Source organism: Primulina eburnea, chromosome 15 (genome assembly GCF_022965805.1).
Source record: "Primulina eburnea isolate SZY01 chromosome 15, ASM2296580v1, whole genome shotgun sequence".
Lineage (NCBI taxonomy): Eukaryota > Viridiplantae > Streptophyta > Magnoliopsida > Lamiales > Gesneriaceae > Primulina > Primulina eburnea.
The window spans coordinates 20,649,579-20,676,333 of NC_133115.1; the positions used below are offsets into that span (position 1 = coordinate 20,649,579).

The 26,755-nt window shown below is 36.5% G+C and overlaps 1 protein-coding gene and 1 non-coding gene across 7 annotated transcripts; both read right to left on the reverse strand.

Annotated features, from left to right (window-relative positions):
* Positions 1-4,371: 4,371 nt before the first annotated feature.
* LOC140814033 (zinc finger protein CONSTANS-LIKE 9-like) lies at positions 4,372-15,291 on the reverse strand. 6 transcript variants are annotated; one of them, XM_073172889.1, is made up of 5 exons: positions 15,223-15,291; positions 13,527-14,127; positions 8,729-8,938; positions 7,372-7,664; positions 4,372-4,967 (listed from the first exon to the last, which is right to left on the reverse strand). In XM_073172889.1, exons 2-5 carry the CDS (start codon positions 14,082-14,084, stop codon positions 4,838-4,840), a joined length of 1,191 nt encoding a protein of 396 aa, XP_073028990.1. In that variant the 5' UTR covers positions 14,085-14,127; positions 15,223-15,291; the 3' UTR covers positions 4,372-4,837. The 6 variants fall into 6 exon arrangements, with proteins under 6 accessions (XP_073028990.1, XP_073028986.1, XP_073028989.1 ...); XM_073172885.1 differs by having other exon boundaries at positions 13,527-14,217; positions 15,223-15,290; XM_073172888.1 differs by having other exon boundaries at positions 13,527-14,222; positions 15,223-15,281.
* A 7,156-nt stretch (positions 15,292-22,447) lies between these two features.
* On the reverse strand, positions 22,448-22,553 carry LOC140815792 (small nucleolar RNA R71). The gene has a single exon (XR_012114437.1). It is a non-coding gene; the product is annotated as a small nucleolar RNA R71 (small nucleolar RNA).
* Positions 22,554-26,755: the final 4,202 nt, after the last annotated feature.

Genomic DNA, 26,755 nt, shown 5'->3' on the forward strand with positions numbered 1-26,755 from the left:
ACCAGCTAGAAAGAAGTATTAAGGCATTTCGATCTGATCGAAGTGGAGAATACTTGAGTGCTGAATTTTTGGGTTATCTAAAAGAGAATGTGATTCTCACAGTGGACTCCACCAGCAACACCACAATTGAATGGTGTTTCTGAACGTCATAAGCAAACCTTGTTTGACATGGTTCAATCAATGATGAGATTCGCTGAATTGCCTACATCGTTTTGGGGCTTTGCGCTTGAAACTGCGGCAATGTTGTTGAATAATGCCTATACTAGAGCAGTGGATAAAACACCATATGAGATATGGATGGGAAAAACTCCCAAATATTCTTACGAGAGAATATGAGGATGTCCTGCTTACGTGAAGCAGACAGTGGGAGACAAATTGGATAGTAGATCCACTTTGTGCTACTTTGTAGGATATCCAAAGAATTCTGTTGGATATTATTTCTATCAGTCCCAATGAAGCAAAAGTGTTTGTTTCAAGAAATGCCACCTTTTTGGAAAGGGAATTTCTATTAGATAGAAAAGGACAAGATGATAGAACTTGAAGAAATTCAAGATACTCCCTCAACTATAGTAGTTGAACCTAATCTCCAACAATCAGTAGTTGAAGTACAAGCTCCTAGGAGGTCTGATAGGGTTATTAGACCACCTGCTAGATATATGCCTCTTCATGAACAAGACCATGATGAGTCTTGTGTTGGATATGATCCAATGAACTTTAAGGAAGCAATATCTGATACTGATTCAACCAAATGGCTTGAAGTCATGCAGTCAAAAATGGACTCTATGTATTCAAACCAAGTCTAGACATTGGTGGATCAACCTGAGGGAATCGTTCCCATAGGGTGCAAATGGATCTACAAAAGAAAGCTTGGGCGAATGGGAAGGTAGTGACCTTCAAAGCAAGGCTGGTTGTAAAAGATTATACTCAAAGGCAAGGAGTTGACTATGAGGAAACTTTTCAACAGTTGCTATGTTTAAGTCCATTAGAATACTACTAGCCATAGCATCATGGTATGATTATGAGATATGGCAAATGGATGTAAAGACTGCATTCCTCAATGGAGACATCAAAGAAGAAATTTATATGTCTCAACCTAAGGGATACACATCAGTAGGAAGGGAGCATAAGGTATGCAAACTTCAGAGAACAATATATGGTCTCAAGCAGGCATCAAGGAGTTGGAACCTCGGATTTGATAGCACTATCAAAGAGTTTGGTTTTGCTAAGAATCCAGAGGAACCATGTGTGTACAAGAAAGTTAGTGGGAGTGTAGTGACATTCCTAGTACTTTATGTTGATGATATCCTGCTCATTAGGAATGATGTAGGATTACTGCAATCAACTAAAGTATGGTTAGCAAGTAAATTCTCCATGAAAGACATGGGTGAACCATCCTATGTATTGGGAATACAAATCTATAGAGATAGATCAAAAGGATGTTGGGGCTCAACCAAGAGATTTATATCGATAACATTCTAAATAGATTCTCTATGGAAGAGTCTAAGAGAGGATACTTACCAATGTGTCATGGTACTACTCTATCTAAAGCTATGTGTCCCAAAACTGATGAAGAGATAGAGATGATGACACGTATTCCATATGCGTCAGCTATTGGTAGTATCATGCATGGTATGATATCGACACGTCCTGATGTTGCTTACGCTTTGAGTGTTACAAGCAGATATCCGGCGAACCCTTGTCCAATAAATTGGAAGGCTGTGAAAGATATTCTTAAGTACTTGAGAAGGACTAAGAACTTGTTCATGGTCTAAAGAGGTGGAGAATTAAAATTGGAAGGCTACACTGATTCTAGCTTCCAATGTGACGTAGATGATTCGAAATCGACCTCTAGTTTTGTATTCATGCTATATGGTGCGGCTGTCTCTTGGAAAGGTTCCAAGCAAGACACCGTTGCGGATTCCACCACTGAAGCTGAATACATTGCTGCATCTGATGCAGCCAAGGGGGTATTTTGGATGAGGAATTTTGTCCAAGAGTTGGGCGTTATTCCTAATGGAGTTGATCCAGTCCCGTTGTACTGGGACAACACTGGTGCCATTGTGCAAGCAAAGGAACCAAGGTCTCATCAGCGATCCAAACATGTACTGAGGAAGTTCCACATCATACGGGAGATTGTGGGAAGAGGAGACATATCAGTCGAGAGAGTCCCCTCTGCAGATAATGTTGCTGATCCACTTACAAAGCCCTTGCCAGGACCATTGTTTGAAAAGCATCGCGAAACAATGGGATTAAGGGTAGTTGGCTCTATGGCAAGTGGGAGATTGTAAGAGTAGATGCCCTGCAAGCCAACGGTTGGCTAGGGAATTTATTGACTCAAGTGAAATAAACAATATTTATTTTAATATAATTTACTTTTTAATGGTTTCGTTATACTTTATCTGTATACCCATGCAAGCAGCATAGATAAAGTCCTTAATTATGCTTTAATACAAATGAATCGTAATTCGATGTTGAAACTCATTTGTAAACACTGCATATTCTAAATTCGTTCCTAGTCGATTCAGCCGCCTAAAACATGGATAAAGGTCGCTTGAGCTCGAGACTAGCATCTGTGATGTTGTGTACTGCGTTTCTTGGTAAGGGACATAGAGATGTCCAAACATACAGATGGGTAGTCATATAATGATTATACCAAACAACCCTCCCTCGGACTTTCCAAGTGGTTATCATTCATCGAGAGGATAAGTTCGTGGTTATGATTGTACACCATTAGTCCTTACGACCCGGGACAACACTGAGGCTCTATATGCTAGGGCTGTGCTTTGACTCGTTTACCGGCTCCAGGAGAGTCATCAGGTGGCGAGGTTGGGTACAGTTGCGACACATATAGGAGCCAGTGCATTGTAGTCGGGGATTCACCGCTCACCTACGGGTGTGGATATCCTATGTGATCAAATGAAATAATAGTGCGTGGAATCTATGGCCAGAGTATGAGATGTACATTAGAGAAGGAGTTGTCCAATGGTACATGCGATGCCACTATTTATAGTTATCACATAGTTATCGAATTAATATGCAACCCTCGATGAACCAATGGTTGCAGATTCGATCGGGATATATGAGATGAAGGGACCGTACTGTACGTTAATCATAATCGACTGGTTCTTGCAGGCACTATCAGTGATACCTAGGGGATCATGGGGCGATGCTACTAGACGCTCTTACCATGATCCGATGGGTGTTATCAGAAATGAGTTCTGACATTCTTGATCAAGGTGTTGATGAAAAGAATGGGGCTAACTAGGGTAAGCCCGAATAAAGGATTATGTCCTGAATCACAAAGAGTTGTGAACCCACGGCTAGCTGTATCCCTGAACCATTGAGGGTCACACAAGTACTGGATTGTTTGTTCCCGTTGAGAGAATAAATTCAAAAGTTGAATTTATATTATATAGTAAATTCAAGGAGTTGAATTTATGATAATTAAATTTTGAGAGAATAAATTTAAGGAGTTGAATTTATAAAATTTGAGAATTTAATTTATTAAACTCAAATGTTGGGTTTATTAAATATTAAATTTTGGAGGTGATGAAAATTCAAGGAGTTGAATTTATAATTTAAATAATAAATTCAAATGTTGAATTTATAAATATATTTAATTTATTAAGCTCAAATGTTGAGTTAATTAATTAATAAATTAAATATGGTGGACAATATGTTTAATGGACTTGTAGGGGTACAAGTCCAACATAATAAATAATTAAAGTTTTGATGGGCTTTGCTTAAATTAATTAAACTAGTTGGACTAGCTCAATTAATTAAATCAAGCCCATTAATGTTAATTATGTAATTAAGATATTATTTAATTATAAATAATGCATGAAAAAGCCTAAACCTAGCCCACCACTATAAAAACTTACGTGAGCCTCCAAAAGAAAGGTTTTTCTCTCGGCCACTTGGTTTTGAGAAAGAAAAATTGTGCCGTCTCTCAATTAATTTCTCTCCTACGCAAAAATCTTCCATATTTTCTAGTGCAAATTGGAAGAGGAACACACTATTCAGTCGTGGACCTAATTAGAGTGAAAGAGAGGTGTCTTTTGAAGAAAGTTCGTAGGAATTCATCAAGAGCCAGATCTGTTATACCGGATCGGTTGGTGTCCAGTGATTAATTCACCAAAGGTATAACTATTTCAACTCCCTATGAATGTTTTTATTAAAATCATACGAGCGCTCAAACAAACATGTTTTGATTGTCAAAATAAAATAAAAATTTTAAAACTTCCGCTGAATTTGGGCGTGTAGAAAACCGAGATCCAACATACCTGTCATCCAAACAAGAAAAAACGAACCAACGAAATCATAAAAATATAGAATGCGACAGTATCCATCAAAACTATATGCACATTGATCTCCGGACTTGAACAAAGAAATGTTTCAATCTCACGTCACCCAACAAGAGAGACCCAGCAAAGCAAGATGTAACATATATTGGGATGTAAATGAACACCGGTCATAGTATCAACTGGAGATGGTGAAAACATTTTGTATATAGAAAGGAAAGCTGAGGCCTATATGAAAATACATAGGATTTGTACACCACCTGCCACATTATCGACTGGAGACAGTGAAAACAATCTGAACGTATGCCCCAGGAAAAAACTGGAAGCCCTTTTCCTCAAAAGGCAACAATATCCTTCACCGGCTGATTAATACTGATAGATATCCTCTATTCTCTCCACTTCGTGCGAGACTTTTGTAGGGCGGGACAAAAATCAGATGATAGGTGATTCCAAGGGAAAAATAATTTATGCATTTCTTTTAATTGGGATCTCTAATTTTGTATTGTGCTCTCCATTTTTTGAGTTGAAGATTTCATTCAGAAGCTTCGGCTTCGGATCAACGGATCATAATCATAAGCATCACCAGCCTTGACAAAACGACCCTTCACACGTCTCCTTACATCTGCTCTTGCTTTACGAGATTCGTACCTTACTTTCTTCTCGAATCTGTCAAATCAACAAATTGAAATAAAATATAAGAGACAAAAAAGGGAAAATCTCATCACCAATTTCAGGATTGTCATATGGGATCAACCAATATTATTCATTGCATGTGCACAAGTATGGGTGAGTGTTAGAGTAGATGTCCTGCAAGTCAACGGTTGGCTAAGAAATTATTGACTCAAGTGAAATAAACAATCTTTATTTTAATATAATTTAACATTTCATGGTCTTGTTATACTTTATCTGTATACCCATGCAATCAGCATAGATAAAGTCCTTGATTATGCTTTAATACAAATGAATCGTAATTCGATGTTGAAACTCATTTGTAAACACTGCATATTCTAAATTCGTTCCTAGTCGATTCAGCCGCTTGAACTCGAGACTAGCATCTGTGATGTTGTGTACTGCGTTTCTTGGTAAGGGCATAGAGATGTCCAAACATGCAGATGGGTAGTCATATGATGATTATACCGAACAACCCTCCCTCGGACTTTCCAAGTGGTTATCATTCATCGAGAGGATAAGTCCGTGGTTATAATTGTACACCATTAGTCCTTACGACCCGGGACAACACTGAGGCTCTATATGCTAGGGCTGTGCTTTGACTCGTTTACCGGCTCCAGGAGAGTCATCAGGTGGCGAGGTTGGGTACAGTTGCGACACATATAGGAGCCAGTGCTTTGTAGTCGGGGATTCACCGCTCACCTACGGGTGTGGATATCCTATGTAATCTGATGAAATAATAGTCCATGGAATCTCTGGCCAGAGTACGAGATGTACGTTGGAGAAGGAGTTCTCCAAATAGTACACGCGATGCCACTATTATAGTTATCACATAGTTATCGAATTAATATGCAACCCTCGATGGACCAATGGTTGCAGATTCGATCGGGATATATGAGATGAAAGGACCGTACTGTACGTTAATCATAATCGACTGGTTCTTGCAGGCACTATCAGTGATACCTAAGGGATCATGGGGCGATGCTACTAGACGCTCTTACCATGATCCGATGGGTACAATCAGAAATGAGTTCTGACATTCTTGATCAAGGTGTTGATGAAAAGAATGGGGCTAACTAGGGTAAGCCCGAATAAAGGATTATGTCCTGAATCACAAAGAGTTGTGAACCCACGACTAGCTGTATCCCTGAACCATTTAGGGTCACACAAGCGCTGGATCGTTTGTTCCCATTGAGAGAATAAATTCAAGGAGTTGAATTTATATTATGATATAGTAAATTCAAGGAGTTGAATTTATGATATTTAAATTTTGAGAAAATAAATTCAGTAGTTGAATTTATGATATATTAAATTTAAGAAGTTGAATTTATGAAATTTGGAGAGAATATATTCAAGGAGTTGAATTTATAAAATTGAGAATTTAATTTATTAAACTCAAAGGTTGAGTTTATTAAATATTAAATTTTGAAGGTGATAAATTCAAGGAGTTGAATTTACAATTTATATAATAAATTCAAATGTTGAATTTATAATGAGTTTAATTTATTAAACTCAAAAGTTGAGTTTATTAAATATTAAATTAAAATCTATAGTTAACTTAATTAATTATATTAATTAAGTAAATGATGGGTTAAAGATATAATAAGGATTTTATTATTTTTATTTGCACACCTTTCGAAAGTTTGGTCCATGATTTGAAAAGGAAAAGGATTTTGAGTTGGCATGCAATTTTAGAATCTTTAATTACTTTAATTAATGAGATTAATTAAGTAAATATAAGATTAGAAAATATGATAAGATTTTTGAATCTTATCTTACGTAAATGGGCATCAAAAAGATTTTTTTGCAATGTTTTTGAAAAACATACGGCTCCTCCCAATTTTTGACGGCAGCTCTCAAAATTTCCTCCCAATTTTTTTCTCTCCAATTCGGCCACTCAAAAGGTCTGAGGGTTGTGCTTGATTTTAGTGTTCTATCTCTACGCAAAATATCTTCTAATTTTAAGTGTAAATGAGAAGAGGAACAAGTAATCCTGTCGTGGACCTGATTCGAAGATTAAAGAAGTAGATAGAAGAACGTTCGTAGGTATTTGACAACAGAGCTACGTCCGCTAATACCGGAGTAGTTGGTGCAAGTGAAAATTCATAAAAAGTATAATTATTAGACATCCGATGAATGTTATGATAAAATCATACGAGCGTCCAAACATATTTGATTTGGTCACCAAATAAATAAAAAGTTTAAACTTCCCTGCGTTTGGACGTGTAGAAAACCGAGATCCAACATAGTTCGCCCACGCCTCTTGACTTACTTGATTCACACCCATCTAGCGTGTATGATTCAAATACTACAAATAAATGCAAATACTCACCAGATGACTACCTAGGATCCATTTTATAGTATATAAAAGCAGGAAGGAAAAATCGACCAAAATTCATACTTTCGTGCTTTCTTCTTTTCCTTGTACCGCATAACAGCGTCACTCCTGCTACAAGATAAGGAGTTTTCGGGACCTGAAGGAGCCCATGGTGGCTCTCCCAGAATCGGGACTGAAGAAGCTCCACAATCTTGAAAATCACCGGCACTACTCTCACCAGTGAGGCCAGAAAATGTAACGCCAGAATGTGCCTGCTGTGCGAAACGCATGTCGGGCTCTGTCTTACAACTCATAACTGAATCTGCAGAAGCTACATTGCAGCATGCTGGCATATTTACCCTTCCACTCCATGATCCCTAACAAGTATCACGAAACAAGGAGCATCAAGGGAAGGAACCAGAAAATTCATGGAAGGCCCTCATATTACTTCTACAGAAAAAATCTGGCACACTTTCAGGGGTATACTGTCCTTTTCATGTAAGAAAACCATAGCAACCATCTCCTTCAAACTTTATATATTTCGAACAATTTTAAGCGAAAAGTATACCTGCTATTTATATCTATGAAGAAAAAACCAATAAGACACGCTAAAAAGTAACCTTATTTTGCAATTTCATACTTGATGATGAGTAGTGGCTGCTAAAAGGAAAACACTATTATAACACATCTAAATTTGTAATGCAACAGATGAGTCGATAACCAGAAGCACAGAATGCTTCCAGCTACCGAGTTAACCAAAATATTCCCAGACATAAAAAATAAAAATACATACAGATTCGCATAATAGCCCACCATTCTTTGAACAAAAAGGAAAGTTACTGCAAATATCTCATATACAATTCCACATGGCAATCAGAATCTGATGTCACGAAGAATAATAATACCTCAACAACTGTTCACTTGGTAATGACAAAGTTTACTTATTCACTAAGACATTGTTTGGTACACGGGATAAGGGTGTGATTGATAAATAATCACCTTTATCCCATGTTTGTTACCTTTTAAAAAGCCCATGATAATAAATAAATTTTGAGAAGGATAAAACATCCTTTGTAAGAAGTGTGATAATTTTAATGTAATGATAAAATACATTACAAATGACTTAAATTTATTTTAATGTAAACAAATTTAAGAATTGAGATATGTAATTACAAGATCTTGATAACAATGAAATATAAGTTTTTGTATTAAGGTTAATTTTATCATTACAATTCAATATATAAATTTAATCATTCTTGTTAAAATCATACCAAACATTCAACATATTATCTTATCATTATATTTATATTTGATTTATCCTTATACTATATATCCCTTACTTATCATATCCTATATACCAAACTGTACCTAATAGATCATAATGAGGTACATCCATGATACAACCAGATAGTGTAAATCAGCTCCAGTTTTACTGAATTACCTCAGCAGTGTAAGCACCCAGACAGTTGGATCCAGATATGTCCTTTGTCCCAAATACTTCATCATCAAAAAGCTGTTCTAGGTTATTATGAGCTACACCAAAAGATTCTTCGTAGTTCTCTATACTTAAGTCAAACTCATCCATATCAAAATCATTATAGAGACCATCATCTTCACATACATCAGGCCCCTTAGCTCCAGATAGAAAAACCTGAAGATAATGGACTATACTTACCAAGGTTCTAAACAAAGTAGATAAAAAAGATGCACGAAAGTGTATTAATAAAAAATGGCACCTCGCTGTGAACTGCAATTTGTTTAAAAAAGTAGTCTTTGTAAAATGGAAGAAATCAGATTTTGGTTTAAAAAAAGTGCATCAAGCCAAAAATATAACGGTAACTCTTAGTTTTGAGATTCAGCGTGAGTTCTAGGCGTCTAAAGTGCATTTCAAGCGATTGGTTAAAATTTTCCAACTGAAGGACTATAGTTATTTCTTTGTTTGGTTGAAGCCTTTATCTGTGCACATCAGTAGTCAAATTTTAACAAATTTGAGTCGAATGGCTGCTTCGGTTAGCAAGGATCTCTTCTTTCATAACCACTGTAATTCATATTTCACCTCTGATTTTGACATTTTTTCTTCTCTTGTAAAACCACTTCATCTATCCCCCAACTGAACATACTAAGTTGAATTGCCCGAAAGTAAGATTATAAGACAACCTTAAAGTTTTACTAGTGTAGTGCCTCAAAATTTTACGCTATGAGCTGTCGGAAAAAGCCAAGTTAAAATGCCAAATACACGAGTCAAGAAATACGAATACTTGGAAATAAAGTGTTGAGGAGGTGCGAGATCAACAAACATCACAATTTAAGGGAATTAAATGGGTAATTAACATATAACAAGTATGTAGGATGATTTCTTCATGATGAAGAATAATGTACTGCCTAAGAATGCCTACAAATAGGAAGTGAATTGCAAAAATAGAGATTTACAATAAACATCACATAAAATCTGGTGCATAACACAAGGTGAAAAAAGCATACAAATTTAAACCTTAGTTTAGGAAGTCGGTAGTGGCTGAGGTACGTGGTTCTACCAACTGGGCTGTTCTTATAATATGTGCATACCGTCGCAATAAACACAACATACAGGTTCGCGACATCTGGGCAACATTTGAGAACATGGTAGTATTGAAGGGATCCTTGCAGACTAATTTTTCAATAATGTAGAGTTGCTTGAGGTATACGAGGCTACTAGTTTGGGTTGCATCTTACAATGGCCATTGTAGAACAAACGTTATTAGGGAGACAAGCAAACATATCATGGGTAGGAGACTTCGTAATACCCTGTCCTACATGAGTTAAAAATCAAAGTTTAAAAATATTTATAATGAGCTACGATAGACTTCTATAGTAGTAACTTGGGTGGACAGTATCGTAAAGCGAGTACGAATACGAAGTAGTTGTTAAAGAAACCTATTGTGCAATCACGCAGACGCGGTCTTGGGCTCGGAGCGTGACAGAATGGTATCAGAGACGGTCACCAGCATATGTGCTATGATGGAAAAGTTCTACGTGGGTGAGAGCCACTTTTTGAACCTGCAAGGCAAAGTTTTACATTACGGGAGCCGCCTCTTGAATCTATAGGAGTGATCTATAGTTTCCCGACGCTCGTGCTGAAGAAGAGTGATTGTAATATCGAGTCCCACATAGGTTAAAAATCAAAGTTTAAAATGGTTTATAATGGACTACAATAGACTTCTACAGTAACTTGGGTCAATCATTTTTGTAAAGCAAGAACGAGTACGAAATAGTTATTTCGGGGGTACACAGGCGCAGCCCTAGGCCCGGGGTGTGATAGCTTCATGCATATTACATCGTGTTAATATTTGTGTATTTACCCTAGTTAAGGGTTTGTGATAACAGGTGAGATAGAACATCTAGCACTACCAGATGAGGAACCTGGGGAATGCTAAGACAAGAGTCAGTCGAGCAGACTGTTGGACATGTGTCAAGTTTATGTATTTGACATCGTGGGTTATTTAATTTGTTTATACTTCTTGGAGGTAACAAACCTGGCCTTTTATCCACATTTTACGAATTCCAAGAAGTTATATACTTGAACATTTTTACCAGAATCCCTTTTCTAAACTGAAACTTTCTTTACAGATTTCCCCAATTTCATAAAGAATCGTGAGAAGAACAGCGACTCGCTTCAACACCTAATTCTCAACATTTTTTATGCACATTATGGCGATGAATAAAAAATCCACATGGTTTAATGTTTGCCGGTTAAACTTTTACTTCCATTTAAATAGTCTTTTTTTTTCTACTGGTTGATCCCAGATATGTAAAACTGGAGTCATTTATTATGGATCATCCATTGGGCCTATCTCCAGTATACTGATTTCTCATCTTCTGTAAGCCTCCGGTTGTGCTACTTTTAATTCGCAAATAACTTTTATGTCATCACTGTGGAGTATATCAGGAAATAGAAACTTGTAGAAAATATCAGAGATAAACATTTAAATGATATTAGATGGTTAGGATGTGCACTATGAAGCCCAAATCATTCTGACCTGAGCTCTGACATGAGTAACTAAAGAAGTATAATTAATCAAAAGGACTTATTCATGGTACTGTTGTGATAAGTTGCTGCCAATAACACCTAAAGCTGTCTCACAGTTCTCCCATGTTTTGTCACATCCAGCCCTTTGTACAATATTTGTTAGAGTAGATGTCCTATAAGCCTTTGCTGGAGAATTTATTGACTCAAGTTAATAAACAATCATTATTTTAATACAATTTAACTTTTTAAGGTTTCATTTCCCTTTGTCTGTATATACATGCAATCAGGATAAATAAAGTCATTTATTATACTTTAATACAAATTATTCGTAATTCGATTTTAAAACTCATTTGTAAACACAGTATATTCTAAATTCGTTCATTGTCGATTCAACCGTCTGAAAACAAAGATAAATGACGCTTGAGCTTGAGCTTGAGACTAGCATTTGTGATGTTGTGTACCGTGTTTCATAGTAAGGGCATAGAAATGTCCAATCATGCAAATGGGTAATCATACGATGATTGTACCGAACAACCCTCCCTCGGACTTTCCAAGTGGTTATCATTTATCGAGAGGAAAAGTTCGTGGTTGTGAATGTACATGATAAGTCCTTACAAACCGGGACAACACTGCGGCTCTACATACTAGGATTGTGCTTTGACTCGTTTACCAACTCCGCGAGGGTTACAAGGTGGCGAGGTTAGGTTCAATTGCGACATGTGTAGGAACCAGTGTATTGTAGTCGGGGATTCACCGCTCACCTACGGGTGTTGATATCCTATGTGATCTAACGAAATAGTAGTACACGAAATCTTTGGCCAGAGTGTAAGATGTACATTAGGGACAAGGGTTCTCTAGTTGTGCATGCATTGGCACTATGAATATTTCACATAGCTATCGAATCTAATATGCAACCCTCGATGAATCAATGGTTGCAGATTCGATCGGGATATATGAGATGAAGGGACCGTACTGTACGTTAATCATACCCGATTGGTTCTTGCAGACACTATCAGTGATATCTAGACAATCATGGGGCGATGCTACTAGACGCTCTTACCATGATTCAATGGGCTTAATCAGAAAAATGATTTCTGACATTCTCATTATCAAATGCTGATGCATGGAATGGAGTAAATTAGGGTAAGCTCGATTAAAAGAAAATGTCATGAATCATAAAGAGTTGTGAACCCATGACTAGCTGTATCCCTGAACTATTGAGGGTCACAAAAGTACTGGATCATTTGTTCTCGTTAAGATAATAAATTCAAGGAATTGAATTTATATAAAATTGCGATATAGTAAATTCAAGGAGTTGAATTTATGATAATTAAAATCTGGAAAATAAATTCAAGGAGTTGAATTTATAAAATTTGAGAATTTAAATTATTAAACTCAAAAGTTGAGTTTATTAAAGATTCCTTGCAAATTTTCAAAATCCTCTCCATATTGCTCTCCAATATTTCGGCCATCACTTAAGAAAAAATTGGTTTTGAGCCGTCCCTCGTTTTTTATCGTTACGCAAAATATCTTCTATACTTTCTAGTGCAAGTTAGAAGATGAACAAGTAAACCGATCGTAGACCTGATTCGGAGATTGTAGAAAGGATTTTCAAAGAAGATTGTTCGTAGAGAATTCAACAAAAACTATTTCTGCTAGTCCCGAAATAGTTGGAGCCAAATGATTAATTTATTAAAGGTAAAAATTATAAACTCCCTATGAATGTTTTTATCGATTAAACCATACGAGTGTCCAAAGACATTTTTTAATGTCAAATAAAATTTTAAAACTTCCGCTGAGTTTTGAATACGAGAAAACCAATTACTTAACATTTTTATCAGTTTTCACTCAAACGTAAAACAAATATTATTTGATCAAGTTTGATGTACACCGCGAAAAGATATATAATTGCCACCTCAACTAATCAAATCTACAGTACACAATATCACGAAAGTAGTTTGTGAGAAGAAAGATTTCAAATTTCCTTATACTTTAGATACTATGCAGAAACTTTGTTATTCTCAGAACATATGACTAGTCATCCCAGAGACATAACTCCCATAAAGGAAGGGAAGAAGCAAACATTTTCACAAATTTATACAATGGCTTCACATGACAGCAAAGTCCAGCGATGTCCTTTAGGATGCAAAAGTATATGCGAAACTGACCGTGGTAAGATGAAGGGCATATTGTATTCTGGAACCGCTCAAGAAAATTTAAGAAAAATGGTTACCTTCGGAGTGGTAGAGCAAGAAGATCCAGCTAGCTGATCCACATTATGTAGATTCGGAACAAGAAAAGGTGTTGCTGATTCCATCCAAACGGCAGGTTTATCCCTCAAAATGGATGCATTTTGAACATTGATCTTTCCTTGGGAACCTTGGCAATCGCTTGGCCAATCTGTAATGCTCATAGATCCCATTCCCTGCTCACAAGTAGAATCTCCCACTGAAGGAAAATCTAAGAGAAAGGACCAAATTTCAGAGAGTTCAGCAGCTGAAGGGCAGCCAGAGTAACAGTTAACCAGTTGTCTTTTATGTGCAGGACCTGTATTTGAACCAGTATGCCCCATCCAATCACAATTCTGGCAAAGAGATATCCTTTCTTCTATACATCTAACAAACGCTGGCTGAGAATTACATCTTTCACACACAAGTGTCCTCGAGTGACGTCTTGAAAGTGCATTCGCACAATGGACATTGCGGTCACAGGATAAACATAAACAAGCTGCATCAGAACGACAATACACAATGGACCTTTGCTCTCCACAGAAATCACAATGATATCCCATATTTTTGCGGATCAACTTCCTTTCCAGGATTTTGCGGTCGCTCCTTAATGACGTTTTTTTTAAAAAATTAAATAAAACTCCGCCTTCAACTTCAAAGTTCATGCAATTTTAGCCACAAATTTGGTTCAGATACCTGTACTTTATTCCACCAGAAAACCAATCTTTATTTAACATTCAGGCATATATTATTTTTCCAGATATCGGTAACTAAATGCATGAAAGATATTGCATGCGATAAATTGGGTGCTGCAAAACATTAAGCTTTAATGATAGGAAAAGTCAGGAAAAGAAGTATAGAATGAATTTTCAACACCAAGTTATATATTTCAGAAACCATAAAAAGAATTCACTGCGATATTCCCATACACAAACAGAACAAATTCTCTTCTGATAACGAACCCCATAATGTGATAATGATAAAATTGCAAGGACAAATTCCTAAAGGATATGTATCACCATAAATTGCATTATATCTAAAAGACTAAAACTAAACAGCGGCTTGCCTAGTCAGACCAAGAGAGAGGATAATGTGTCCCAATCTCCAATATTGGGAATCAAGGATCTAAACAAGAAGTAAACTTAATCCAATATGCCTCAAAATATATAACAAAGTATGAGCATCCCTGAGAATATCAGCAAACATAAGACAATTGTGATTTGTGGTCTGTGAAGCAAATTACAAACTTACAACATAACCTCTCCAAGAAAAAGGAAAAAAATCTCATCCTCCCTAGAGGAAATCCCAGCTAAAGATTGATAATTCCAAGCAATTCATCACCAAAATTACATCCAATTATAACAAAAAACTAAGCTGAGCCAAATACAGAAGTTTGCCAGATGCTTAAACCACACATTAACGTAACTCCAAGCTTCGATTCCCCAAGATTTCTTCAAATGATAAAAACCAACAAACAGGTACATCTCAGAAAATTAAAGCAACCCCAGAAAAAGGTTATGAGAAATATAAATGCAAGCCCATTTTCTTGAACAGGTTTACTTACCAAATTTATCATTAAATGCAGCCTAAACAAAGTAAAATCACAAATACACGATCGAAAAAGAAAACAGGCTTTTCTGCAACTCAAAAAAATACTTTAACAGGGAAAGATCCGACTTTTTCACAAAAATCTTTCAATACCTGGCAGAAGATAGATTGGGTGAAGTGAATTCTTGAGTTGAGTTCTCACATAACTTTTTGCAATAAATAATTAATAATATAAATAAAGTTGGGAGATAAACGAACCAAACTGCTTGTGATATATTCGAAGTTCGATTCGATAAAAGTTCGTTTGAGCTCGTTTAACGAGACTCGTTAAGATAAATAAACTAAACTCAAGTTTTACAGTATTCGGCTCGTTAGCTCGTAAACATGTTCGTTGATAAGTTCATGAGTAATCTTTTAGATGAAAAAATAATAGTTTTGATATCTGATTATTGATTTTGTATATTATTTAAAAATATATAGAAAAATAAATTAAATTTATTTATTATAATAAATTTATAAATTTTAATAAGAATGATATATTTTTCTTTAAATATATAATTTATTTTTAAATTAATTTAATGAAAATTTAAATGTATAATTCATATTTATTAAGTTTGTTTAGGTCCGATAAAAGCTTGAATAAGCTCGAGTCATGCAGGGCCGATCCTAAAAATATTTGAGCATGAGTCTAACTTTTAAAAAGAGACATCTGAATCATAATGTGTGTTTATATTTTTTTAGTTCCATGACAATTTTTCAAATTAAATCAATGCATCAAAGATAATAGAAATGTCTAAAATGATCACTAAAAAACAACCCGCCTAATAGTTTTAGAGCTAAAAATACTAATCATGTCTGTATAATCAAGTTGTTCAGCAATTTCTTTCTCAATCGATAACATAGCCAATCCATTCAATCTTTCTCGTGACATGGTTGATCGGAGAAAAGTTTTGATGAGCTTTATCTTTGAGAAATTTCGCTCTGCACTTGCTACTGTGATCGGGACATTCAACAAGATTTTATAAGCAATATGAACATTTGAAAGCCGGATAAGCATTACTCTATCAAAATTTCAGTCAAAAAGCTTAGATTATAGATACCACTAAAGCCTCAAAAAAGTAAAAAACTACAATAAAAAATTAGAAGCCCGAACAAAACAAATACAAGAAAATAGACTTATAGCTCCTCACGGGTCTTTCAATCAAACCTAGAGACGACGCAACGACTGGAGTCAATTAAGGCTTATCTGCAGATGAATATTGGGGATAATTGAGGAATAAATCGATAACAGGCTAAGCAAGTTCTATTTAATAAATACTTGGTTTTGGGCTATCTAGTAACTAGTATTATATATAATAATTTTATTTTAAAACTTTTGGGCCTCAAAAAAGAGATGAGCCTTAGTCATTGGACTCATTTGCCTCTTAATAGGCACGGCTCTGGAGTCATGCATATATTCGTTAAATAAAGATCGAGCTCGGCTCGATTATAAACGAACCAAGCTTAAATATTCAAGAGTTCAGCTCGACTCGACTCGATTACATCTTTAAAATAAAGTGATAAAAAAGTGCAGGAAAAAGAGAACAAAAACAAGTAGGGGATGTGAGGTAGGCCCGGCACTTTCATGAAGACGAAATGTTAGGCCTACACCTTTTCACTCGACAAAATCCTTATCATTTTTCCTAACATTATTATCTAATGCTAAATAATGAGTAAAAATATAGTGTTTTTGTTTTTTTGAGCAAAGTAAAAATATAGTGTTATTATCTTATAATTTATTATTAGTTAAATCATTCTTTGAAGAGTAAGTTTCTTGTGAGACGGTCTCACGAATCTTATATGTGAGACGAGTCAACCCTACCGATATTCATAATAAAAAGTAATAGTTTTAGCATAAAAACAATATTTTTTCATGGATTACCTAAATAAGAGATCCATATCACAAAATACAACCCATGAGACAGTCTCACACAAGTTTTTTCCTTCTTTGAATTTCAATATAAAAACTCTAATTCCTAAAAATTTTAAAACTATCACGCAATTTGTTCCTATCATTATGGATAAAGTTAACGATAAATCATATTCCTTTCTTAAAAATTAGAGAATAAAATAGAATAAGCAATATAAAATTTGTGGTGAAAGTGAACTTTGAAAATATAAACGGCACAAGAATTTTACAGGCGTTTGAAATTCAATATTTCATTCTATATTTTTTGAGTTAAGCAATATTATAGAGTCATCAGATTTTGTCAGTAAAAAGATTTGTTTGTTTGTTTTTAATGTTTGTTAGTTTTTGGTATTGAATGATTTTATACTTTACAGATCAGTTTGAACATGCTAAATGACCATACAATTCATATTTTTTAAATCGTTCAAATATTCCAAAAATCATGTTTAGATCACGGTTCAGTTGTTCTCCAACAATCTCATGCACAATAAAACTACATTGCAACTCATGAGATCAAATACGTTAACTTTAGTCTAATGTCAATTATTGGATTGAGGACTTATCACTTTAACAAGAGTTATATATGGTAACAAGGTTGCGATCAGTGCAACATTTAAAGTTTGTTTCACAGTTGGGTTAGAAACCAATGAAGCGATTATCAATAAAAAAAAATGATCTGCTGAAAAACTTAGATTGAATCTAAATGTGCAACATGTTCGATCAAATACAATAAATATATGCAAACTAATGAGCTAAAGGATCAACAATATAGAACTAATGAATTGTAAATTAGTGAGTGTGTAAATAGTTGTATAAAACTAATAATGCAAGAATATACGATTTGTTTATAAAATTCGAATGAAAGATATTTTCACGTGTCCCGTATACTGACCAAACAGATGACAAGTCTATTGATTTTTTCGAAAATTATTCTTTATACATCAATATCTACAATGGTCTTATTTAATTTTCAAATGCATGTATATCAATGTTTGAAAATTGTCTAATGTACTCTGGTATTTAATTATATAGACGATAAATTATGTTGTCGTTTCTTCATAATGATGAAAAAGAAAAGTCATCGGCTCTAGATTTGATTGTAGTTGTAAGGTTCAAAATGTGATAACGTAATCCAACTGCATGAAAATATAGGGTAAATGAAAAATGCCTAATTAAATTATTTTAATTTCATGAATTGAATGTGTTAGGCATTTTACATGTTAAAAATATGGTTTTCTATTAGAATGCATAAAACTGTGTTTCAAAGGTTATTCAAGACGCGATCGAGGAACGGAGACTAGGGACCGTAAAAGAATAATATTTTTATTAAATGATTATTTTTAATTATTTAATATATGGTATATTTAATGTAAAATTTTCGAAAATGGTATCTTTTGAGGTGTTTTTATATGTCGAGTCATATTTTAAACCGGTAATCGATTTTTGACGAAAATAAAGAATTTTTGGGAACTCAGCTAATATTTTCAAAAATTTCCCTAACGAAATAATTTTTCTACATTATAATGAGCCTAATGGGCTTATTATAGTAAGGCTATTGGGCCTAACTTTCTATCATAATATTTTATATCAAAAACTTGATTTCCCAAGCCCTAAAACTACATCAAACTTACGCTCAAACACCTAGACTCCGAGGGTTTTCTCTCCAACAAACTCACCACACACTACACTTTCCCAAGGATGCTACACGTGATTTTGAAGGATAAAAATGCAGCAAGGCTTTTCCGTTTCTCCGCTAACATTCTTCGTGTCTAGAATTGATTTTTGTATGTGAAACACGCAAAGCCACGCCTTAATATTTTTTTACTGATAGTTCATATCATATTATGTGTGAAAGATACATGTTTGCATGAAAAATATGTTATCCTCTTGATATTTTCGTTTATTGAATTATACATGCCGAAAACGTAGGTTTTCATGCTTTCTAAATCATTTTATTGATGCACAAAGAGGCTGCCAGGTTAGGTTTATTAGGAAGGCCGAATTTTAGAATTTTTAGGGACCCCTAAATTCATGGTTAAGGGTTGGAAAATAAGGATGAAAGGAGATGCACGTTTTGGGGACAAAGGGTTTAGGGCTTGCGGTTTTGGAAGGATAAACGGGGGAGGCCGCGCAGGGTGCTGTCTAGGCGAGCGGCTGGTCTCGTGAGGGTCCTAGACACAAGCCATGGTGGTCCACATAAGGCTGGAAAGGCTCAGAAGGGATGTAGTCGTAGGATAGGCCACGCTTCCTTGTTGTCGCGCGCAAGGGAGAGGAACACGCACGTCCTCGTGCATGGGATGTAGAGGTTGGTCCAGTAGGTTCCTAAGGGTCCATTCTAGGTCCTTGGATGGCTGATTAGGGGCTGGTCACGTTGGTCAAGGCCTAGGGTTGAAGGAACATAGGGCTTGTTGGGGGTTAGGGTTTTCGAACAAGGGCACAAACTTTCAGTAGGTGTATAGGATTTTCCAAGGGTTTTATATGTCTTGAATTGGGTTGAAAAAGGATTGGTTAGGTGTTAATAAACTATGGTTAAAGTTTGGTTAAGTTTCGAGTTGATTCGAGTTAAAACCGGAACTTCGGTTAAAGTTTTAAAACAAATCACAAATTTAGTCGAGAAGCTTAATTTTACGTCTAAGAGATGTTTATGGGAGAATTTTAAGGTGTTATGGTAAGTTTGGATAGATTTGGGTCGTAGTTTTAAGGTTCAAGTGTAAATTGAGAAAATTTCTACACAAGTCACCAAAAATATGACCTAGCGTTCTAATAATCCCAAATAAAGCTTCGCAACATGCATAGAAAAAATAATGCGGTGCTGAATTAAATAAGTTACCAGTCAACAGGATCATGTCAGGGTTAGCTTCCTCTGCCTGCATGGCGAACACTCTAACCTGGTTCGGCTGCCTCCACTGCGGACAGTCTCTCAATACATGATCACTGGCTCCGCATTTGAAGCATTTGCCCGATCCCCACAAACAGTGTCCAGGATGCTGGCGGTTGAACTTCTGGAACACTAGGTATACACCAGGATTCTGAGGAGCCTTCTGCTGTATAACAGGACCCTTGCCTTTCGGTGGTCCCTGAAAGGGCCTCTTCTCCTGCTGACCCTGGAAGGGACTCTTAAACTGGGGTCGCTACTGTTGTTGCTGCTGAGGTGCCTGATAGGGCCTCTTGCCCTGTCTATCACTCTCGATGTCTCTTTGGTCCTACTCTGCCGCCAAGGCTCTATACACGGCAACTGCGTAGGTAATAAGACCAGCAACCCTGACATCATAGTACAAGATTGGCCGTAACCACACAACGTTGATTAAGGGTGTTTCTCGATTCTTGATTTTGGGTCGTAAGTAGGTAGTTCGGGGAGTGGCGGGGACCAGCATTGCAGGGGCCATGCCAAGTCATGGACCAGACCCTGAGGGGTCTGAACCACGGCCTGTAAAGGCTCGGCCAGTGCTGGGACGAGCCACAAAGCCGATCGAGCTCGGGGGAGGAGGTTGGTCGCGTAGGGTGTTTGAGGTGATTATCGATCGAGTGAGCTGTGCTTCGTGCATGGGGTGTAGCCGTGGTTCCTTTGGGTCCAGTAGAGTCCTAGGGTGGTATAGGAGAGGTGAGTCAAGATCTGGTTTGCTTGGTTGTGGAATAAGAGAAAAATCGTGGATAAAACGACGATAATACTGCGTACCTCTGATACAGTGGTAGGAATAGGCCACTTCTGTATCGCCTCGATTTTCATTGGATCAACAGCTATACCATCCTTCGAGACAACATGGCCTTCTTCACTTATTTATGGATATGGTTGATATGGAAGGGGAGATGGGACGATTTTCAGAGGTATTCAGACATTATTGAGCTGCCAAGGAATCAAGAGAAGAATAAAATCTTGGAACAATTGCTTGGAGTTGAAGATTCAAAGATTTTCGGGCACCGTTCTTCGCAGATCTCGTCTCGTCTAGTATTTCTTATTTAGATTTTATCGTTTAAACATTGTTTTGTTTAGTTTTACTATGAATTCTAGTAGCTAAACTTTAATTATTTGTTGGGATTTAAGGGGATCCTATCTCGAAATTTTATTTAGTTAATTTATGTTTCGATTTTTGATTTATTCTTGAGTGCGCTATTGTTTTTCATTGTGTTGTTAGAGCGTAGCTAACTTTAACAATTTTGTTATATTGCGAGTGACTTCGAGAGAATAGCTTGTGATAGGAACGAGTAGCATATCTGTGGATCTACAATTTACATAGACATATGAAATTGGATACGCTCTGATAGTCATAGTCCGCTGGGACGAAAACTAGGGGATTTCATAGATCGATATGCGATTCACTCTTGATAAATAATTAAATACATTTAATTACTTCATTGAGTAGAATTAGTTTGGCATAGCTCGAGAGGGTGTGTTCAATTGAATATGAAATCCTGTCGAAATCATAAATCACTATCGAACGAATTAATTAATTAACGAGGGGTAGGTGAACTGAAATTCCCAACAAATCGATTTCTCATTGAAATTTAATTAATTGTTCTAGATTCTATATCTCATTATTTGATTCTGGAATTTTATCTTTGACTTTATATTTAATTTTAGTAATCATAAACAATCAATCAAATTTCGTTGCTAAAAATTTGATTACTAGAAATAATAGTTGCAAAATACAGTCTCCAGTGGAACGATACTCGTAATCTCGTAAATTATACTATTACTTGACATCATGCACTTGAGATTATTTCGAACTTGGATATTATAAATTGTTATTGCAGATTCTACAGTGCAAGTTTAGATCGATCAAGTTTTTGGCGCCGTTGCCGGGGACTTTTACTTCACAATTTTATTTTTAGTTATTTTCTTTAGCATTGATTTATTTTTCTTAACACTTCATATTCTATTCCAGATAACTTTCCAGTGCATGTCAAAGTCACTTAACGTGGAACTTTAGCAGTTTGACCTTGAAATTGAAAGAACTTTCCGCAGAAGAAGACAGCAGCAGAGACTGAAGGAACTGATGGAGAAACACGAGCATGAGCATGAGGAGGAACACCATAAAGATAAACATGTTGAGATGCCACGCCACATACCGATGCTAGAGTATGCCCAGCCTTCTTTGGATGGTGCACGCCCCAGCATTGTGAGGCCTATTGTGCGGGCAAACCACTTTGAATTCAAGCCAGCTATAATTCAGATGACTCAGAATAAAGTCCATTTTGGAGGATCTGCAGTAGATGACCCAAACACGCACATCACAGATTTTCTTGAAATTTGCTATAATTTTAAATTTAATCGAGTTTCTGATGATGTTGTGACGTTGCGTTTATTTCCATTCTCTTTACGTGACAAAGCTAAAGCATGGTCAAATTGTTTGTCTATAGGTTCGATCACCACATGGGAGGACATGACGAAGGAATTTCTCATTAAATACTTTCCTCCATCTAAGACCATGAAGTTGCGGGCAGATATCACCACATTTGCTCAATTCAAGAAAGAGTCTTTATATGAGGCATGAGAGCATTTCAAAGATCTATTACGAAGATGCCCTAATCAAGAACTGCCACTTGATTTAATAATTCAAACCTTTTATTATGGCTTACTCACTCCTAATCGTACTATGATTAGATGCTGCTGCATGTGAAAACCTATTGAGAAAAACTGTTGAGGAAGCGTATGAGTTATTAGAGTAGATGGCTGGTAGCAGCTATCATCCGCAATCTGAAAGGAACAACCAGCGGAGAAGTGCAGGAGTTCACCAGGTAACTGGCATTTCTGCTATTACTGCACAACTTGATGTCTTGAATAGGAAATTGGACGGCTTGAATATGGGTGGCACGACTATGCGTCTTCGAGTGATATTTTGTGATAAGTGCGGAGGAGAACACTATATTAAGGACTATCAATACAGTGGCCCTTTCTATGTGAGTGAGGAGGCACCAGTGAATCATGTGGGGATTCAAAACCATCCAAGGAATGATCCGTATGGGAAAAAAACGACGTACATATCTTACCCCCCTAGAGAAGAAAAGTCTAATTTGGAGCAAATGATGTCTAAGTTTATTTCGTCCACTGAAACTAGACTCCAAAACCAAGATGCATCGATAAAGGGGCTAGAGAATCAGATTGGACATTTAGAAAATATGATAGCAAGTAGATAGCCAAGCACCTTTCCAAGTAACACAAAGACCAATCCAAAAAAACAAGTGAAGACCATCGAGTAGAAGAGTAGGAAAATTTTAGAGTCTAGAGGGAAGGAAAAAAGTCAAATAATGGGTGAACAAACTGAGGTCCAAAGGTAAGTCTTCTAACTCTACACCATCACCCACTGCACAACAAAACATATTTGTACCTCCTCTTTTCCCTGCAACATTGAAAAAATCAAAACTTGATGCGCAATTCGGTAAGTTTCTTGAGATATTTAAAAAATTGCATATCAATATTTCTTTTGCCGATGCTTTGATGCAAATGCCTAGTTATGCTAAATTTTTGAAGGACATAACAAGAGAAAATTTGAGGATCACATGACGGTAAATCTAATTGAAAATTGCTCTGCTTTGGTGCAAAACAAAATCCCACAAAAACTTACAGACCTAGGGAGTTTTTCTATTCCTTGCATAATTGGTGATGTTGTTTTTCATAAAGATTTGTGTGATCTTGGTACGAGTATTAATCTTATGCCTTTATCTGTGTTCAGGAAACTCGGATTAGGAGAGCCTAAGCCAACCAGGATGTCCTTGCAACTGGCAGACATGTCTGTCAAATATTCGCGAGAAGTCATAGAGGACGTACTGGTAAAGGTGGACAAATTTATATTTCCCACAGATTTTGTAGTACTCGACATGGAGGAGGACATGGAGATGCCGTTGATATTTGGGAGGCCATTCCTTGCAACTGGCAATGTATTAATTGATGTGCAAGAAGGGAGTTAAGATTGAGAGTGGGGGAAGAGGAGATTACTTTTGATATTTTTAATGCACTTAAGCACACAGTGAATTCTAATAATTGTTTTAGAATTGATGTTTTTGATTCTCTTGTGTCCAACTATGTGCAGGATACTATGAGGGACCCTTTGGAAGCCACTCTCACTACTGAATTGAGAGAACACGAATTGGATGCAGAGAAAGCCGAAATATTGGCATACCTCAATGCCAACCATCCCATGGAAGAGGCCAATAAAGATAATATTAGAGGACTTGGGAGAACGAAGAGACTTGATCTCTCAGAAGTCAAGCCTAGAGGAGCCACCAACTCTGGAGCTCAAGCCATTACCTCCGCATCTGAAATACGTCTATCTAGGTGAGAATAATAAACTTTCTGTTATTATTTCTTCTTATTTGACAGATGTGATGGAGGACAAACTGCTGAAAGTCTTGAAACCGCACAAGAGTGCATTTGCATGGAAAGTGACGGATATCAAAGGGATCAATCCATCAGTCTACATGCACAAGATATTGATGGAAGACAAGTACTCACCACTTGTACAACCTCAGAGAAAATTAAATCCAAAGATGCAAGAGGTAATAAAAGCAGAAACTATCAAACTCCTTGATGCAGGTATTATCTATCCTATATCTGATAGTGTATGGGTAAGTCATGTTCAATGTGTGCCGAAAAAGGATGGGATTACTGTTATCACAAATGAACAAAATGAATTACTACCCACTAGGACAGGTAGGGGACGGCGTGTGTGCATTGATTATAGGAAATTTAATGATGCTACTCGTAAGGATCACTTTCTGCTACCCTTCATTGATCAAATGCTTGAGAGGATAGCGGGTCATGAGTTTTATTGTTTTTTGGATGGGTATTCAGGGTATAACCAAATCATGATTGCACACGAAGACCAATAGAAAACCACTTTAACTTGTCTTTATGGCAATTTTACGTTTAGACGGATGCCCTTTGGTTTGTGTAATGCCCCTGCCACTTTTCAGCGATGCATGACCGCTATATCTCATGACATGTTAGAAACTTTCCTTGAAATATTTATGGATGACTTCTCGATATTTGTCTCTTCTTTTGATGATTGTTTACAGAATTTGAAGATGGTGTTGATGAGATGTGAGGAGACGAACTTGGTGATGAATTGGGAGAAGTGCCACTTCATGGTAAAAGAGGGAATTGTCTTAGGACACAAGATTTCGGAGCATGGAATAGAGGTGGATAAGGCAAAAGTGGATGTTATCAAGAACTTACCATCCCCGACATCCATAAAGGGAGTTAAGAGTTTCCTAGGCTACGTCGGTTTTATCAGCGTTTTATTAAAGATTTTTCTAAAATTGCCAAACCTCTATCTTCCTTGCTTATGAAAGATGTGCCGTTTGATTTCAATTCCAACTATCTGCAGGCATACGAGGATATAAAGGAGCGCTTAGTGACGGCTCCTGTTTTGGTAGCATCGGATTGGGATCTACCCTTTGAGGTCATGTGCGATGCCAGCAATACTGCGTTTGGTGCTGTTATTGGCCAGCGGCAAAACAAGGTATTTCATACTATATACTACGCAAGTGAAACCTTAGATGAGACTCAATTGAATTATGAAACCACTGAAAAGGAATTACTTGCAGTAGTATTCGCGCTTGATAAATTTCTTTTTCATATCTTGTTTTGTCCAAATTCATTGTTTACACAGACACTTTGCAATGAAATATTTACTTGCTAAGAAAGATTCAAAGCCACGCCTACTTAGGTGGATTTTATTGTTACAAGAATTTGATCTAGAAACAAAGGATAAGAAGGGTGTTGAGAATGTGGTAGCAGATCACTTGTCTAGATTGGAGCTTGTAAGGCCCGAGAGTTATATCCTGTTAATCTGTAATTATTGACTTATGATTTGATATGATAATGAAGGGGCCAACCGAGACACAAAATGAGGATTCATGTGACGATGTATGTGCGAAGACAGTACCCCTCGCGCATATGCGTGGCACTGATGCGTGCATATGCGCGAGGCAGGCGGAGGACCTCGTGCATATGCGCGAGGAGGTGTATTGACATAATACCGAGTCCAGAGAACCTCGCGCATATGCACGGTGATGGTGTGCGCATATGCGCGAACTGTCAAGAAGAAATGTGTCGAGACCAGTAGGTCTCGCGCATATGCGTCGAGAGAGGTCGCGCATATGCGCGAGACGTTCTACACAAATATGAAGCCACCCGTACTTTGCCATGCATATATAATATACAACTTTGTCATTTCCTCACAACTTCAGCAAGAAAAGGCACGAGAGAAGCTCCGGAAAAGAATTGGATTTCTTGATCTTAGAAATTAATTCTCACAAAATCCGCTCGTTCGATTTTGAATCCGAGTACAGTACCGTGTTCATGTCGACAAGAACTTCAACTAGACGTAAGTTTTACTACGTTTTGATATGATTTGATAATATGATATTACCAGAATCAGATATGGTTGATATATGGTGTTATTGCGATATTAAACATCGTATAATTGAAACCGGATTGAAGAACGAATATCATATGAAATTATTATGATTTTCAGAATGGATTTGATTGAGATTCGATATCAGATTTGTATGGTTATTGATTATAAGTTGAGATTGATATCGGTCGATATTTGTATTGCTGGGTATACTGAGATTGATATCGGTCGATATTTGTATTGCTGGGTATATTGAGATTGTGCAGTTATGCCGCTGAAACAGAATTTGATTTAGTTCTGATTGTATCCAGTATTGATTTGAATGGTATATTGATACAGTATATTTGATATTGTCATTGCCAGGTTGATATTGAAAGGCTTT

Coding starts and splice junctions, on each gene's coding strand:
- LOC140814033 (XM_073172885.1), bottom strand. CDS start 14,186: ATGAACTTTGAAGTTGAAGGCGGAGTTTTATTTAATTTTTTAAAAAAA. Junction 8,939..13,526: donor CTTGCTCTACCACTCCGAAG/GTAACCATTTTT, acceptor CATTATCTTCAG/GTTTTTCTATCTGGAGCTAA. Junction 4,968..7,371: donor GAAAAGAAGAAAGCACGAAA/GTATGAATTTTG, acceptor TTGATTTGACAG/ATTCGAGAAGAAAGTAAGGT.